General features: G+C 34.1%; 1 protein-coding gene and 1 long non-coding RNA gene across 3 annotated transcripts; one reads left to right on the plus strand and one right to left on the minus strand.

The window, feature by feature from the left end:
* Nucleotides 1–205: 205 nt before the first annotated feature.
* Nucleotides 206–11,573, plus strand: GPR65 (G protein-coupled receptor 65). Of its 2 annotated transcripts, XM_072623373.1 has the most exons (3): nucleotides 206–275; nucleotides 4,646–6,240; nucleotides 9,826–11,573. In XM_072623373.1, exons 2-3 carry the CDS (start codon nucleotides 5,325–5,327, stop codon nucleotides 9,969–9,971), a joined length of 1,062 nt encoding a protein of 353 aa, XP_072479474.1. In that variant the 5' UTR covers nucleotides 206–275; nucleotides 4,646–5,324; the 3' UTR covers nucleotides 9,972–11,573. The 2 variants fall into 2 exon arrangements, with proteins under 2 accessions (XP_072479474.1, XP_072479475.1); XM_072623374.1 differs by lacking the exon at nucleotides 9,826–11,573 and having other exon boundaries at nucleotides 4,646–6,545.
* LOC140513588 (uncharacterized) lies at nucleotides 5,326–9,723 on the minus strand. The gene is made up of 3 exons (XR_011970242.1): nucleotides 9,651–9,723; nucleotides 6,796–6,853; nucleotides 5,326–5,447 (listed from the first exon to the last, which is right to left on the minus strand). It is a non-coding gene; the product is annotated as an uncharacterized lncRNA (long non-coding RNA).
* Nucleotides 11,574–19,555: the final 7,982 nt, after the last annotated feature.

Consider the following 19,555-nt stretch of genomic DNA (forward strand, 5'->3'; position numbering starts at 1 on the left):
TAATTCTTAAGATAGAATGAGAATTTTCTTTAATTTCCTTCAGAATAATAAATAAATCAAATCAACCTATAACCTATCTGGGAAAGTATTTTGTCCCCCAAACTTGAGTTATGATAATTTTTTTAAATATCAAGATGCCGCTTCCTCATTGGTTTATTGTGAAATGTCTGCAATTTCCTGTTTCTGTTAGACAGTGCTGCTTTTTCCCCCTTCTTTAAAGTAAGCAGATTTATCAAGTATCTCAGTAGAAAGAGCTACTACCCCGAGACACTCCGGTAAGTAGAGAGAAGACAGTTTTTAAAAAAAAGATTATAATTAAAACTGTTTCTGTTAATATGACTATATAAAAAAGACTAGCATTTAGAAAGAGGATTTTGTGTTATTTATATACTCATACAGTCTAACAAGTCACTGTTATAGCAAGGCACAGATGAGGAATAATAGGAGTTTTCTTTACTCTGTGTAGTGGTGAGCAGATATCAAAATTCCACCTTAGAAGTAGTGAGGAAAGAAATCTCCAGATCCCAAAAAAATAGTATTTTTCCTGATGTTTTACATTTGATATATTTTCTAGTAATTTGTTGGCAAGTTTATGTTTAAGATGATGTAGTCTAGAAAAAAGCATATTAGATTAAGCTATCTACTACTTTTACTCTTTCTTCATTTGAAAAATTGTGTAATGATTCTTTTTTATATTCCTTGCCTAAATATTTTGAAGATTAGAAGGTATGTAATTGTTGAGGAGTTTACTTTAAAATAAAGAAAAGTGAACCAAGTACTTCTGTGATGTTTTGTGAGAATATCCTGTATTTTGAAGTTCATAATAAGTGTACAATCCTGAGCAAGTCATTTAACCTTTAGGTACCTGAAATTTATCCACTCAGTCATTCCCACCAATGGGAATTCTCTCCCTGGGGAAATCACAGTTCCTTCACATATTCCATCATCTTAAAACTAGTTATGATCTGATTCTTATTTTTTTGATTTACGAAAAAAAATATTTCTTTAACACTTCCAGATTCTCATCATTTTCAGATTCTAACCCATATTTCAGATTCTCAGATTAACCCAAATTCAGATTCTCATTTTTCAAATTCTCATTTAATTTTAGTAAAAAGGAAGTAAAGTAGAAAATTTTTTAAATGTTCATTTGAAACTGCTTAAAAAAAAATTCCCACCACATCAGTTAAAATTACCCTGAAATTATCTGAAAAGATATATAAATTATGAGAAGTATATATTCCACAGCAATTCTTAGGACAACTATTATCTCTAACAGTTTCCTAACAGAGAAGCCAACTTTTATTATGTATTTACACTTATTATTATTGCTTACAGTTTTTTCCAGGCTGTGGGATGATGACTCATGGAAACATTTCCTCCCCTACTAAAGAATATAGACGTTATGAGTACATGGACCCCAACTGTGTGGGCCCCTGATAAAATCTTATCTTGTCTTATCAAGATTACATTTCCCTGTAATCCATGCCAGAGAATAGTGAGATCTATCACCACCAGAACTTTATAAATCTTGCCAAAAGACAAAATCTTTGTCATCTTATCTTTAAAAATCCTACATCCTAGCAAGGTTCGTTATACAGATATATGTTCATATACTTGATATTAAGGTTGTTGTAGAGAATAAACTAATAAAATACATCCCAGACTTTAACAACTGAACAAGGCTAAAAATTAGATATATTTTCTTTAATACTAGCAAACAGCAGAACAACAACAATAAAAGATCCTTTTTATAATTACAAATTCATTTGTCCTGTTTTCCATTTTAGAACAGCTAATTTTTTTTTATCTTGATAACTAATGCCGTGTGAGCCAAGACTTCTAGTCAGTAAGAGTTGTTGGCCTGTCCCTGTCAAGGAGAAGTTTTATAGCCACTACAGTGTAGTAAAGTTGGTTCTGCTATAATGCTTGTTTTGAAGACACAAATTTATTCTAACTATATCCAGCTATTGATATGTTAGGAAACAATTAGAGCATAATAAAAATTTGGGGTTTGCTAATGGTTAATTTCCTTTGAGAGAAACAGCTAAAATGAAGAAAGCCACCATTTCATAGTAACTCATAAGCTGTTACTTTTTTGACATCGATTTTCAGATCTTTTTTAAAGTAAAGTGCCATAGTTACTGTACATCTTCTGATGTAGTAGTAGTTGTGGAGAGAGGAATACTGATCCCCATTCACACCCTCTATTCTCTACTTCAGCCATGGTCATGGCACCTCTCTATGCTACTCATCTGGTTACACCCACCAAGGTCACTCTTTCCCTTATAGCCATCAATTTTGCCAACTTTGGCCCCATGGGATTCTGGGAGCAGGTTGAAAAGTAGTCAGATTTTGGATGTAGCTAGTTTATTGTAACATTTCTTAACCATTTAATATGTTAAAAATATACTTTCATTTTTATTAGACTCCTATCTTTGTGCATGTGCGTGTGTGTGTGTGTGTGTGTGTGTGTATGTGTAAATCTTCACTGATAGGGTATTTTTTTAGCATTGTGTTTCTAACTCCATTTTTCCTCATAAACCTTGTGACTTTTACTGTGCTATTTTGCATTGCGTAATGATTTTTATGATTGTATATGTCTGGTTATGGCAGAACTAACTGTAGATGGGAGCAGATTGCTGAAATTAAGAGATAATGTCAGAGAATAAACTCAATTATTCTGAGGTCGGAAGAAATGTTCAGCAAGAGACAGGGAATCAGGGTTCTTTGTGAACTAATACATGTAGCCAGCCAGGAAGAACTAACTAACAAAGCCCCAAGGTTAAGACTAATTCTAGTTTGGTTTGGTTTTTCCTTCAAGATCTGGGTCAATCTGAAGTCGGTGATCCAGATAATAATCTGACTTAGGGTTAAGAAATTGCTTTTAAATTCAGTGACATCTCTGATTAGGATTCTCTTTCTCCAAAACTTATTTCAGAGATTCTTGGGGGTGGGGGAAAGCGCCCAAGGAGCTGATTGGTTTGCAAAGGACAGGAAAGAAAAAACTAAGCTGAAAAGGGCAACGCTTTCATCAATAAAACTTCTGGTATACAATTCTACCTATTATGTTTATGTACTAGAAACAAACCCAGCTTTTGTGCTGGTATTCTGATCAGTGCAATTTCTGTGTGTGTGTGTGTGTGTGTGTGTGTGTGTGTGTGTGTGTGTGTGTGTGTGTGTGTGTGATATGTATGTGAAAAGGGGATTTTAGCAGCAAAATAAGAACACTAATGGTATGCTGAAGAATCTGATATATTGTGTTAAATTCACATAATTTAAATCATTCAGCATACTGCTAAGATTTTTGGTTGGTTTGGTTTTTTTTTAAATTACGGACCTTTCAGCAGTGCTGATGACAATTTTTACTTGGGCAATATGTAGATCTGGAAATTGTTCTACAAACTACGCATTTGAAATCTTATGACTCCATGTTTTTTCCTGTCCTCACTGTTGTTGTTTTTCCTTTGTTCTCAAAGAGGACCATGACGTCAGGGAAGTGATGCCATGCCATGTAAGTGAATTGGATTTAAGTGAGGCAGGGCTATGCAAAGTCACCAGCCTCACTCTCTTCTCCAGAGCCACCTGGGTCCAGTGGCCAGATAGATGTCCCCCAGCCCAGAATACTACATAAACAACATAAGAAGCCTCTTAAAGAATGTGATAGAAGAAGCATTTTCTGCCCTAAATATCCTCTCTTTTCTCTTCCACTGGTCTCTGATAACCTGTGACTGTAATCAACTCAGAACTGTGGGGCTTATTATAAGAGTACTCAATAGAAATAAAAATTTAATTTTGTTATTCTAACAGATTATTTAATCACCATAACTCCCATATTTACCTTGATGGCTTGAAAAATACTCTACTTTGTTGTGAACTGGTCCAACTATTGTGGAGAACAATCTGGAACTATGCCCAAAGAATTGTAAAACTGTGTGTACTCTTTAACCCAGAAATACCACTACTAGGTCTGTATGCCAAAGAGAACAAAGGAAAAGGTAAATGATAAAACAAACAAACAGAAAACCAAACCTATATGTACAAAAATATTTACAGCAACTTCTTTTTTTTTTTTGTGGTAGCAAAGAATTGGAAATTGAGGGGATTCCTTCCCTCTCCCTCCTGAAATTCCTGTCATTAGTCATTTCCCTGAGTCAGATTGAAAAGGCAGGTTCCTTTTTGGCAATACAAGAGCAAACAGGAAAGAACCCAAATCTAGGAGTTTCTCCTGTCCTGATGAGTGCAATAAATGGACATGATTTGATTACTGCTTTCCTGTGTGTGTTTGTGTGTGTATGTATATGTGGGGCAGAAGCACTTTTCTAATATTTTATTAATCTTCAGGGGGGAGAAGTCCTGGAATTTATTCTGCTTGTAGAAAATGATTATTACAAACCTAACTTCTTTTTTATGTGTTTCTCTATGATAGACACAACTATTTAGTTTTGTTTTTTACCTCCTGAAGTCTATGATTTAGGATTTGCTTTTTAAAAACTTTAGGATTATATATCAAGGCATTTTTTAAATCTGCAGGAAATTTAATGAAAAGGATATTTTAAAAACCACAAAACAATTGAGGAATACTTCTTTTTAATCTACAGCCTGAATATAAAATAGGTCATAACTGTTTTATCTTTCCTTACAGAATCAAAGGCATTTAAGAAGAAACTTCAACCTTTGCTGAAGCAAAATACTGATTATTCCAATTATGACCAAGCTAACTCGAGTTTTTAGGGAGATTGAAAAACAAAGTGTGGTCTTACCTTAAGGCCATATGATGGACTATTGATCTCTTTTGTCAGTTTTCTGGAACTATGATTACATAATACCAAGTTTCTTCAATCCAGCTGCCAGTCTCAGTTAATGGCCAGACACCAATCCATAGACATTTGTGGAAAAGTCTCTGGAAAAATCTCAGGTCCTAAGTATTCAATGGCATTGCAAAATAATACTAACTGTTGAGATCTTCATATGTGAGCTGCTAAAAAATAAAGCTAATAATGAACACAGTTCCACTTTTTCATAGATTTTCAGAAAATAACAATAGTATCTAGCATTTATATAGCACTTAAAGGTTTGTAAAGTACTTTACAAATATTATCTCATTTTATTTTTACAACAACCCTGGAAGTTAGGTAATAGTCTTAGCCCTCATTTTACAGATGAGGAAACTGAGTCAGACAGAGATTCAATGACTTGCCTGGGATCATGCAGCTAGTAAGGATCTGAGGCTAGATTTGACCTCAGGCCTTCCTGATTCCAAGTGAGGGGCACCACCAGTGTACCACCCAGCAGAACTGACACTATTGCCACGAAAACAAATCATGAATGAAACTGAGTGTATTGAAGAACAACACCAGGTAGATCACTATTTGTTCCCCATCATTTATATCTTTGTGATGGTCATCAGCATTCCTGCCAACGTTGGATCTCTGTGTGTCTCATGTCTGCAAGTGAAGAAGAAAAATGAATTAGGAGTTTACCTTTTTGGTCTATCACTCTCTGATCTTCTCTATTCATCAACGTTACCCCTTTGGATACATTACACTTGGAATGAAGACAATTGGATATTCTCTCCCGCCCTGTGCAAAGTGAGTGCTTTCCTGATGTATGTGAATTTCTACAGTAGCACCGCCTTCCTCTCTTGCATCTCTCTTGATAGATACTTGGCAGTGGTCTATCCTTTGAAATTTCCCTATCTAAGAACAAGAAGAATTGCCTTTTCCATCAGTCTCTCAATCTGGATCATAGAAACATTGTTCAATGCCATCATTATCTGGAAAGATGAAACATCTATTGAACGCTGTGGTACCAACAAGTCTTATGTTTTGTGTTTTGACAAATACCCCTTGGAGAAATGGCAAGTTAACTTCAACATCTTTCGGACATGCACAGGTTATGTGGTCCCCTTGGTTATAATTTTATTTTGCAACCAAAAAGTCTATCAAGCAGTAAAGCATAATCAAGCCACAGAGAACCATGAAAAGAAGAGGATCATCAAGTTGCTTTTAAGTATCACAATCACTTTTTTCTTGTGTTTTACTCCTTTCCATACTATGTTGCTGATTCTAAGTATTGGAACACATAGCACAAACATCGGCAAGCAGATATTTAAACTTTATAGAATCACTGTTGCCCTGACGAGTTTAAATTGTGTGGCAGATCCAATTTTGTACTGTTTTGTAAGTGAGACAGGAAGATCAGATATATGGACCGTGTTCAGATTCTGCCATCTGTCAAGTAAGTCTCAAAGAAAAATGACAGTCTCTGTGTCTACAAAATACAGTGTGGAGTTAGATATAGCAGAATAAAGCAGTGTTTTTCTTACCCCCTTCTACCCATTTCCATAGAGGATTTTATATTTTTTAACATTCATTTTGTAAAATTTTCAGTAATGAATTCTCTTCCTCTCTCTAGTCCCTCCCTCATCCATTGAGAAAGCAAACATTGTACTATCAATTAGACATGTGAAGTCATGCAAAATATATTTCTATATTATCCATGTTGCAAAAAAGCAAGAAAAATAAAGTAAAAAAAATACTATATCTCAATCTGTACTCAGACTTCATCAGTGCTCTCTCTGGAAATGTATAGCATGTTTCATGAGTCCTTTGGAATTCTCTTGGATTGTTGTCTTGATCAGAGTAGCTAAATTTGTTAAACATTGTTACTATGCTTAACGTTCTCCTCCCTCTGCTCACTTCACTTTGCATCAGTTCATATAAGTCTTCCCAGGTTTTTCTGAAACCATCCTGCTTGTCATTTCACATAGCACAATAGTATTCCATCACATACCACAACTTGTTCAGCCATTCCCCACTTGATGGGCATCTCCTCAATTTCCAATTCGTTGCTACCACAAACAAAAGGGAGTAACTGTAAATATTTTTGTACATATAGGTTTGGTTTTTTGTTTGTTTGTTTTATTGCTTACTTTTTCCTTTGTTCTCTTTGGCATACAGACCTAGTAGTAGTATTTCTGGGTTAAAGGACATATACAGTTTTGCAATTCTTTGGGCATAGTTCCAAATTGTTCTCCAGAATAGTTGGACCAGTTCACAACAAAGTGGAGTGTTTTTCAAGCCATCAGGGTAAATACAAGAGTTATAGTGATCAGGCAATCTGTTAGAGTAACACATAATTTAACTAGCATTGTGAGTAATGAATTATTTAATGTAACATATTTCATTTAATTAATCACCAAGAAGTGTGAGTAAGGTGTGAATGAGACCTAAATATCTTATGTGAGGTTGTTTACCCTACAGGAATGAACTCAGACTATATTTTTAGTTCTTGTATCTACTTTTTCTAAATTTTTTCCCTCCTCTCTCACTATCTATTGTCAACTGCCACTTTTAACTTTCATTGTCTCCCCTCTACATCCCCTTGGACCTCTCAATCTTGCTTCTAATCTATGGAGCTAGAAATACAGCAACTAATTGTTTTTAAAATATAAATAAATAAGAGTAAGAAAGCACTTTACATAAAATAATGTGATTGAACTTTAGTTCATGGACTCTAAGACAGCAACTTCACCTATTCAGGGAACTTTTTTGCTTTTCAGAGTCCCAATTATATTTCAGTTTCACAATTCTAACCTAGAATGCTGAATTTGCCAGAAAATAAACTTCTAGATAAGTTTCCAGTACTTACAAGTATATTTTTAAACTGCTGAATTTGTCATACCAGATTTTAAATCAAAGTAAGTAAAGTAAGTAAAAAGCAAGTAATAACTTACTCTGTTTGAAATTGTTTAATAGTCTGAAATCTTTGAAGGAGACTATTATTACGCTATCCTGCCTTCATGGGTACCCAGTAAAGGTTTGGTATATACTCTACTTCCCTGCCCACCCTCAACCAAGTTAAAATTCCAGTACTTTGAAATAGTTTTTTCTTTCACTCTTCATATTGATCCCCTCTACCTGAGCTTCCTATATTAACCTCTCTATGGTTAACTTCCCCAAACTATCTCCTACCACTAAGACACATATGCAAACATACATACTTGCACCTATCCATCAAGTTTTACTTGTAGCATGATTTGGTAGAAATAAAACTGGACTTGAGAGACACAGGGTTTGAATTTGAATCTCAAGTGTCTTATTTACTAGATGGACTTTAAGTGACTTTGAATAAGTTACTTAAATTTTCTGAGCTTTACTGTCAAAATGAAAGAGTTCAATTAGATGACCTCTGAGATTTCCTTGAGTTCTAAAAGATATGCTGTTCTGCAAAATTATCATTAACAGAAGCAAGATGTCTCTACCTTTAAGAGCCATACTTGAATGATTGAAAAATCATTTACTATATATTTACTACGTGCCAGGCACAGAACTGGGCAAATATAAAAAGCAAGTCAGTCCCTGCTTTTGGTGGCTTACATTCTAATAGGTAAGCTGATAAGGTTGAACTAAATTTCTAGTTCCTTTCAGCTAAAAATCTGTAAGTATGTGGAATGGCTAGATGCTATAAATATCCTAGTTCAAAAAAGGTGCCTAACGTGTTTTGTTGGGGTTTTTAAAATAAACTTAGTAAATATCAAACACATTCAAATAAACAAAATAAAAATATGTAAAACCAAATCTTCAATTTTATGTCATTTGTTATAAACATGCATATTAACTTTAAGAAAATAACAAAAATGTTTTAATTTCATGTTGCCCTATGACCCTTTTTCTTTTGTATGTGTGCATATATCCATACACATCTGTATACATACATAGCACATATATATCATATGGATATTATATACTTATATATGTATATATATGTATATATATATATATATATATATATATACATGCATAAAATTCTGATGCTGGGCATCAACATATTCTATGAAGAGGAGGGAGGAGGAAACTACTGATAATTCAATTTCACTGACAAACATTTCCTAAACACCACTTATGTGTAAGGTATCATGCTAGCTGCTAAAGTAATTATCAAAAAAAAAAAAAAGACAGATTGTCCCTGGCCGCAAGGAGCTAAATCCTTCTGACTCGTAGTGATATTTTTTATGCTCTTTTGCTGAATTAAAAGTGTAGGCTACAAGTGACCATTTGTTCCTTTCCAAAGCACTTTCTTTGCCCTCCATAAAGGCTTTGTGAGGAATTTGATGCTCTACCCTCCAGTTTTCCAATCATGTATCTGCATATCGATCCCTAATATAAGGATATCACTGCTTAAAATGGCATTTTCAGTTTTTATTTTGTAGTTCCTGAAGGTTTTTCTCCCAGGATGTTTATGATTTAGAAGCACAAATTGAACATCTTTTGCTAGAGAACGAATTGAGGGGTATGGGAACCTCTTCTCACTCATTTTGTTTAGGAAGGTTTCCAATATGATGTGATAACTTCTGTGTTCAATATTTTCTGATTCTTGAGCAATGTTTCCCTGCAAGTCTCATGAATAATTGACCTATTTTGTTCCTTCCCTTCTTTTTCAGTTTAAGTCTGACCTCTAAGCTAGAAAATTTCCCCATGTCATTAGGGTCTTATCTTTCAACAACAGCCACAACAAAAAACAACTTTGAAACAAGCTACCTATTCTTTCTTCTCTCACCTGTTGGTGTTTATTTTAAATTATACAGTCTGGGTTTTAAAAATAGAATATATGTTAACATGTATAAGCCATATCTTCTTTTATCTTACCATATGTGCCAGGGTACCTTCTCGCCCTGTTATTTTCACCATTCTCCTTTCCATGCATTTAGCTCTTATTTTTACTCTCCCTAAAGTCATCTGAGGTTGCTATGGAAACACAAGTGATATTGTGATACACTTCATTGTACAGGACTCTGTAATAATAGAATTATCTTTTGTCTAGGTACAACATCTGACCTTGGCATGGAATTAGAAGATTGTTCCTTCAACAGAAAGCACACCAAAACACACATGCTTAGCCACCAATTAACTCATGTGTGTACCAAGAAGCTGGGGTCCTTTAGCAAATCCTATATGCCATCTATTTGACAATTATGAAGTGTTCTCTATTTTAGAATTCTATTACCAATGGAAGGGGAAAAATGGCTCCCTGAGAATTGAAAGACCTGCATGTTTTCACATCTTTGTAAATCTACAAGAAGATGCACAATTTTAAGATTCTTTTCTCCCAGACAACGAATTGAATGCCAAGGAAGCTATGAGGAACAGGTGGCTGTCATTCCTGGACAGAATGTAGCTAATTCCAGTCAAAAATCTTTGTTTAATCTGCTTCGTTCAAGTCAATTATATTCGACAAAGCATTTATTAATGCCTATTGTGTTTCTAGTCACTGGAGTTAGAGATAAAAACAAAATGTCCCCTGCCCTCAAGAAGCTTACTTTCTGATTTCTTCTTGGTAGATATGTATTTCTAAACAGGTCAAGCCTTCAAGGGGAAATCAACAATATTTCAGAAGAAGGCTGATAAAAGGCATTTGGGGGAGAAAATTGCTTTAGCATAAATACTTTGCACAATTTCAATTGAAGGAACTAGGATAGCTTATTTCCCCTTTCATAATTTCATAATCTTTGTTATTTCAGTTTGAAGTATGAAAGCATATGAATGAGCCAAATGACCTCTACAAGAAGGTGGCTATAGTAAAATTATGTCTATCTGAGAAGAAACACTATAAGTTTGTCTTGGGTGTTGCAGCATGCATGAGAATTGGCCTGCTGGGGGCCATCCAAGGGAGTTTTTGTAGAGACTTTAGGAATTTCAAGGACGCATTTGCCTCAACCCTGAAGGGCCACCACTTTGATATGACTAAGTGATCCACTCATTGGCCACTGAGCGAGAAGGAGCAGAAATTCAACTGTTCTTCACAAGGGAATGACTAGGCCTTAGCTAATTTTTTTTTCTCCTTAGCTGGAGATCAGAACTACCAACTACCCCCAGTACTCAAGAAACACTGGACAAAGGATGGTGAACCTTCGCCACCTCTGTCAAATAACCATTTCTTAAACATCTCTTATATGTAAGGTATTGTGCTAGGTGCTAAAGATTAAAATAAAATAAGACAAGTTGTCCCTGGCACCTAGCATAGTGATGATTTTTTAAAAACCTTTACATGGGTTTTAAAAGTACTGCAAAGGACATGTGGATTAGCTAGGTAAGTTTGAAGCTGACCCTCTTCTGCTGTGGGTTTGTTTTGTTTTGTTTTTGGCCTGATTCTAGATGACCAAAGATCCACAGAAATCTAGCCTTGGTCCTCAACCAGTACAGGCTAAAATACTCTGTCACCCCTGAGCTTCTAGAAATTTCTGGGGAAGCCCTAGTACATGTTCTCTGAGATGGCTGATAGAGGCCTATTTGAAGCAAGCTTCAAACCCTACTACAAGTGTTTTCATATTTCTCTTTTCACCAGCCTGTGAAGTGTTTTAAAACTCTAAATTAAGGAACACTAAAAAAAAAGCACATTTCTATGTATAAAGTAAAACAGAAATTTGTATATGAAACCATGAATCTCTGACATAATGCTTACTTTTTAAAAAAGCTACAAATTCTATATGCTGAACTTTTAACAACTTTATTACATTATATTGATTAACTACAATATTACTATATAATAAATTCAACATATTATTTTCAAAGTTGTCCTATTTGTTGACGTTTTCCTTTTAACTTCCTTCATGTATTTTAAAAGATGCTCTAATAATTTTATTTCTTTTCTCCTTTTTATTTTTCCAACTTTCATCATTTTCCCTTTCTGACAAATCCTCACTTATTCCCCAAAATCACTCCCTGCCATCCCCCAAAGGGAAAAAAATATATAATCCATAGAACAAATAGAGTTTTTTCTTTCTTTTTCCCTTGTAGTTAGCACACACAAGTAATTCCTATAGCCACTAGGTGATGATATTGCTCTACTTACCTTAGGAGAAATTCTCCTGAAATTATAAGGTCTGTTTGTGTTGGTTTCTTGTTCCTAAATAGAAGTGTTGGGGACCATCTTTTCATCCTAAGAGAGGAAAAAAAACACTACATATGTCACCCTGTGAAGAAGGGCAAAAGAGATTAGATTTGTTTGTTTGTTTTTCTATGCCTTGCAAAAGGCCTTGATCTAGCCCTTTCCCTCAGTTGGTACTGTGTATCCCCAACTATAAACAACTTCATGTATCTTGTATCTAATTGGAAAATGTGTATAATATGCTTTATATAACAACCTCCAGAAAGACTCTTGACCATTCATTCTGTTTTAAATGCCTAGGATGTACTTGATATTACAGAGACTTCCCTGTGCTAAGTACTACAGTGGAACTGTGAGACACTAAAAGTGGACCATAACAAAGGTACTTCCCAAGGACTGCAAATGCAGTGATACATGAGAATTACTTGAGTTTGAATTTCTCCCTGCAAACAGCTCAACTTGTCTAAAGACACTAAACTGTGGCCAATTTAAGCACTCCTAACAATCTATCTACCAATTCTACACATTTGTTGTAGGAGCTCTATTTACCAAGGCTCCCCACCTCCCATGTAGGTTAAGCTAGGTTTTTTCCCCTGTAAAGGTAAGGAAACCGTTTCTGTATTTGACTGGTCCAGGGGGCTAAGGCTCCTGTTGTTTCTAGATCTCCCAGGTCACCTAAATTAGATATTCCCAGTCTGTGGTAGAAGCACCTCCAGAGGGTACTAGAAGCTTGTCACAGAGGTATGGGGGAGTGTTTGGTAAATAATCCTATTATTCCATTGAAATATTTCAATAGCAGTAGATTATAGTAAAGATTATATACTGAATAAAGTTTTCTTTGAGAAATTTTTTTTAAATTTTTGTTCATTGACATAGTCAAGCTCTAAAATTTTATTTTTTCCCTTTTATTTTCTATACAAAACCCTGCTCTTAATCTCCACTGTGATCTCTTATCCTCTCAGGTCACCTCTGTAGTACTTACACTCTCCTTTCCTCATTTTGACCTCTTGTGAACCAGCTTAACTCCACTGGATACTCTAATGGTTTGGCATTTCCTTCTTCAGTTCCTTTTACAGATGAAGAAACTAAGGGAAACAAGGTTAAGTGATTTGTTCAGAGTCACAAAGCTAGTAAGTATCTAGGCCAGATTTGAACTCAGTTCTGGGTCCAGCACTGCATCATCTAGCTGCCCAGTCCATTTCTGTAAGTTTAATATTAACTCAGATTTGTCAGATTTATGTATTAGAATTTCTGGTAGACTATATGTCTGGTAGATGATTTTAAAGAAAGTTCAACTTCCCTCTCATTTCTTCAATCCACAGAGAAGTATGTAAATGGAAATGACTTAAGCAGAAATCATTTATTGGACATTTCAACTAGAAGACTCAGGATGAGTGATGGGCATAACAAAGGGGACAACATATCAAGCAGAAGGGGGGCAGTTCCTTGTCATGATTGGCCTGTCCTTTTCTACATTCCTGCTCCAAGAGAATGATCCTCATTCCAAACAGAAACATATGGTAGCCAAGAGCAATGATGATTTAGAATACAAATTCATGTGTTACAGAGGGTGATGATGGGAAATTATGAGCAATATTTACCTAGAAAATAACAAAAAGCATTGGAAAGAAAAATTAGATGAACATTGGTGAAAGACTTATCATAAAGTGAAGAAGGTGAGTAGAGAAAACATTTCATCTGAATCAAGTTCTGGATGTCATATTCCAATAATTTTTAATAGGAATTACACAGCAATATCCCAAGTATGCTTCTCTAGTGTGTGTTCGTCCTTGGTTGCTGAAGATCATGCCATCAGAGAAATGATGACATGACTTGCACTTGACTTTGTTTTGAGTAAGGGAGGGCTGTGCAGGTCACCAGTCTCACTTCTCCTCCAGAGCCATCTGAATTCAGTGACCAGATATTCATCAGGATGACTGGAGATGACCCAGGATGAGGCAATTGGGGTTACGTGACTTGTCCAAGGTCACACAGCTAGTGAGTGTCAAAAGTCTGAGGAGAGATTTGAACTCAGGTCCTCCTGACTCCTGCACTAATGTTCTATCCACTGTAACACCTAGCTGCCCACTTTTCTACTATGTTGGTATGTTCAAGACCTGTGGTTTCATCACTGTGGAAACTACTTCTACTTAGATGCAGCCAGTCTGTATTTTAGTATTAGGTGGTAGTCTGAGGCTCAGAGAGATTAAATGATTTGTCCTTGATGGAGAGCAAATTCAGATTAGAGGTAGGACTTGAATTCATGTCTTTCTGACTCCATGTCTAGCAATCTACTTGGTCTAATGCCTCTCACACAATGCGCATCATGCTGTCTTCTCAGCACATGAAGTGATCCACAAATATTTACTGAATGAATAAATTCAATCTAATACTAGTGATGTAAAACTTGCCCATTACAATCTATATGTTCTCCAGTTTTTTCCATCTTTATTCTCTATTTAATTGTTCTCAATTTCAACCCTATTTAAACATTTGTCACAGTTATTTGCAATAAAATTTCTTCCCCATCACAATCATGCAGTTATGTTCTAGTGTGATATTTACATATCTTTGAAGCTAATGTAATGGATCATATTTGATTTTCCTTCTCATATAATTTTGTTTTTAATATTTTATTTTTCCCCACTTATCTGTAAAAGCAATTTTGACATTTTTTTTTGTTTTACATTCCAAATTCTATGCCTTCTTCACTCCTCCTCCAGCTCCTTGAGATGGTAAATAATCTGATGAAGGTTGAAGGTTATACATATGTATATGTATATGTAAATGTAAAACATTTCTATGTTAGTCATTTTGTTCAAGAAGACTTGAAAAGAAAGGAGGAAGAAAAGAAACAAAGAAAAAGAAAAATAGTATGGTTCAGCTTGTATTCAGATATCAGTACTTTCTCTTGATGTAGAGAGCATTTTTCATCATGAGTCCTTTGGAAGTGTCTTGGATCATTTTATTGTTAAGAATAGCTAAGTCATTCACAATTTCTTCATTCTGATATTGCTGTTACTGTGTATAATGTTCTGGTTCTGTTTGCTTTGTATCAGTTTATGTGTCTTTCCAGGTTTTTCTGAAAGCACTCTGCTTGTCATTTCTTATAGCACAGTAATATTTCATTACAATCTTATAGCACAACTTGTTCAGCCATTCCCTAATTGGTGGGCATCCCCTCTATGTCCAGTTCTTAGACTCCACAAAAAGAGATGCTATAAATATTTTTGTATAAGTACACAAAAATCTTGTTGGGATACAGACCTAGTAGTGGTACTTTGGGATCAAAAGATAGGTATAGCTTTATAATCTTTTGGGTATGGTTCTAATTGTTCCCCAGAATGATTGGATCATTTTACAATTCCACCAGCAATGTAATAGTGTCCCACTTTTCCCATATTCCTTCCAACATTTATCATTTTTCTTTTTTGTCATGTTAGTCAATCTGATAAATGTGAGGTGGTACCTCAGAATTGCTTTAATTTGCATTTCTCTAATAGTGATTTAGAGCATTTTTTCATATGACTACAGAGCTTTGATTTCATCATCTAAAAACTGCCTGTTCATATCCTTTGACTATTTATCAATTGAGGAATAAGTTGTATTATAAATTTGACTGAATTCTCTATATATTTAAGAAATGAAGTCTTTATTGAGATATTTACTGTAAAAAGTTTTTCCCCAGTTTTTTGCTTTCCTTCTAATTTTGGTTGCATTGGTTTTGTGAGTGAAAAACCTTTTTAATTTTATATAATCAAAATTATCCATTTTATATTTTGCAATTCTCTCTATATCTTGTTTGGGCCTGAAGATGAACTATTCCATGCCCTCCTAATTAGCTTATGGTATCAACCTTTTTGTGTAAATCATGCGCATTATTATTGTATTTTATATCAATATCAATTTCGACCGTATCTTACTAAACTGTGTGAGATGTCGGCCTATGCTTCATTTCAGCCATACCGTTTTCCAGTTTTCCCAGCAGTGATTGTCAAATAATGTGCTTTTTTTTTTCAAAAACTTGTCTCTTTTTATCAAACGCTATCAGATTACTATGGTCTTTTGCCACAATATATTGTATACCTAATCTATTCCACTGATCAACCACTCTATTTCTCAGTAAGTACCAGATTGTTTTGATAATTACTGCTTCATAATACAGTTTTGTGATCTGGTACCACTAGACCACCTTCCTTCACACTTTTTTTCATTGATTTTCTTCATATTCTTGATCCTTTGTTCTTCCAGATGCATACTGTTATTATTTTTTCTAACTCAATAAAATAAGTTTTGGTAGTTTGATTAGTATGGTACTGCATAAGCAGATTGATTTAAGTAGCATTGTCATTTTAATTATATTGGCTCAGCTTACCTATGAGAAATTAATATTTTTTTCCAATTGTTTAGATCTGACTTTATTTATGTGAAATGTTTTATAACAGTGTTCATATAGTTCCCAAGTTTGTCTTAGAAGGTAGACTCCCAGGTATTTCATATTGCCTACAGTTATTTTAAATGGGATTTCTCTTTCTATTTCTTGCTGCTGGACTTTGTTGGTAATATATAGAAATACTGATCATTTATGCAGGTTTATTTTGTATCCTGAAACTTTGCTAAAGCTGTTAATTATTTCAACTAGTTTTTTAGTTCATCCTCTAGGACTGCTATAATCTTTAAAACAATTTTTTGAACCCCCAATGGGTTTTTATGCATTAAAAATCAATCAAATATTATTGCTATTATGTATTCAGAAAAGAAAGGCCTAACCAAGAAACAAATGTGTTTGTGAAATCTTCTCTCTATTCAATGACAGGTTCAGAACAAGAATATAAACTGAATCATTCACCAAATGTATGCAAGATTAATGTTCTGCATTAATAACATGTTAGAGAAAATGACAGACTTGTCATGTTATTGACAAATACTCTGAGATATTGACAATAACTAACAAGTTTAGTAATACTGATATAATATACTAAATTATAATTTACAAACATCCTTTTGAAATAGTCTTTTTCCAAAATTATCATGAAAGACATGTAAATAGATATGTACTTTGACAGTTAATCATAATTTCTGTTCCAAGCTACTAATATGTTATCACTTTACTAAAAGTCCACAGATGAAAAAAAGTCACTCAACTTTTCTGGTCCTGAGTTTCCTTATTCATCAGATAGGGGTGCTCCATTTGAAAGACTACAATAAAGAAGAATTAAATAACAAACACCATTTGATATGTGACACAGACATAGGTGGCATGAAAATTGAATAACGTACATGATAAGTGCTGATTTTGTGTTTTTAAGGTTTAAAAATGCATACAAACTGTGGCCATGTGCCTTAGTTTTCTATTTAAGAGAAAAGAGCTTATTAAGTGTTTATTGACTGACATATTATATAACATTCATATTTGTTCATTTTATTTGTATAAAATTCATATAGCAAGGTGGTCAGTTTCTGTCTTTGGCCTTTTGGCCCACTTAGAGTTAATTTAGAAAAATATCTAAAATAAAGTTTAATTATAGGTCATTTTCCCTAAAAATATCTAAAATAAAGCTTAATTATAGATCATTTTCCCTGTTTCATTATTTCCATAGAGATTCTAGTGAATGAATGAATTTTGTTACTATTTTGTCTAGCTCTAAAAAATATCTCTCTGGTAACTTGACTGAGATACTACTAAATTTGTAAATTTAACATCTCTAGAAATAAAAGAATTATTAAAAAGATATTGAAAATAAGCAGATTTTTCCTGGAGTAATCACAGGGAGAATAATTCCAGGAATCATTGTGGCAAAATAAATCTGTGGTAAAACCATCTGAAAATAAAATGAAGAAATGGGTAACAGCATCTCCAAAGTGTCTTCACTGGTCTTCAATGTATAATGGGTATTGGACTTGGAACAGCTTTATTTTGCCCTTCAGAAAAAGCTTAACACTAAGGACACACAGGAGCCCACAAAAACATAGAGAAACATAAATCACTCAGATAGCTCATCACCTAGTAACATTTCTCATTTCATCTTTGGGGCCAAGTTTGGTCAATAATAATTTCATGGCCTTCAGTTTCTATTTTTCTGTACATTTGCATTTTACAGTCACTGTGTATTTTTTTTATTTTTTCTATACTCTTAATTTTGCACCTGTTTGCATAAATCTTGCCAAGCCTCTCTGAATTCTTCATATGCAGTGGTACATGGCACAATAATATTTTATTAGATTCTATTCCACAATTTGTTTAGTCGTTTCTCAATTGATGGATATTTATTTTTTCCCCAGTTAATATTCTACTAAAAATAGTGCTGCAATGAATATTTTTGTGAATATAGGACTTTTATTTCCCCATATGTCCTTGGGGTATATGCCTAATAGTGAGATCTTTGGGTCAAATGGTATAGACTTTTTGGTCACTTTTTTGCATAATTCCAAATTGCTTATTAGTATGGTTGGACTAATTTACATGCCTACCAATAGCCTGTTTTTGTACAATATTAAATATTCCGTATCTTTTATCATCTATGCCCATTTATTGGCTATGAAGTGAAACCTCAGTATTATTTTGATGTGTACCTTTCTTATTATAATGACCCAGAGCAACATTATTGTTAATATTCTCAACAGTTCTGGTCAGTGTTTGATCACTTAGCTATAAGGGAATTAATCAATCAATCAACAAGCATTAAACATCATCTATATGCCAGGCACTGTGCTAGATGGATGGGATACAATTACAAAGAATGAAGTAATCCCTATGCTCAAGGAGCTTACATTCTAATGAAATGGTGCCTGATCATATATACTTCTGTTACTTCCTCACATATGTTGACTATCATGCCATTTTCAGAATTAAATGATGCAAAGATTTTCCCCAAACAAATAACCTCCCTTCTAGTGCTGGTTGCAGGGATTACATTCATACAAAAGGTTTTTCATTTCCCATAATAAAAATGATCTATTTGGGGGTTTTTTTATGATAATCTCTAGCCCATGTTTGGTTAAGAACTTTCTCTAACCATAGATATTAAAGGTACCTCATCTTGTTCTCTTTTATTTTTTTGTGTGGTATGACTTATTATTACTTTGTCTAGCTCTAAAAACCATCTGTCTGATAACCTGATTCAGATACTACTAAATCTTCATATTTTACTTCTCCAGAAATAAAAGAATTATAAAATAAAAATATTGAAAATAAGCAGAGCTTTCCTGGAATAAATACCAGGAAAATAATACCAGGAATCATTGTGCCAAATTACATCTATGGGAAAGCTATCTGAAAATAAAATGGAGAGCCCAATACCTCTCTCAAGGTGGGGAGGGATGGTGGGAGGGGGAGAGAATGCAATTACTTTAAAACCAGACTGACAGAACTTTCTTTCAAAGTCACTCTTTAAAAAACAAACAAGCAAAAATCCTACTATTTAAAAGACTAGTAAAACAAATTCAAATTAAAATATATACCCAACAAAGGTGGCTTTTTTTAATTAAAAATTTTAATTAAAATTTCAAATGAGAAAAGAAAAAGTAAACAAACACACAAAAATGTTGAACTATAATAGACCTATTAAAACTGAAACCTGAGTGACAGACATCAGAGTCAAGGCCTCTGTTATTTTTAAAACTAATATTGGAAGCATTGTAAGTGGAGAGTGGGACATTGGTACCC

Source organism: Notamacropus eugenii, chromosome 7 (assembly GCF_028372415.1).
Source record: "Notamacropus eugenii isolate mMacEug1 chromosome 7, mMacEug1.pri_v2, whole genome shotgun sequence".
NCBI classification, from domain to species: domain Eukaryota; kingdom Metazoa; phylum Chordata; class Mammalia; order Diprotodontia; family Macropodidae; genus Notamacropus; species Notamacropus eugenii.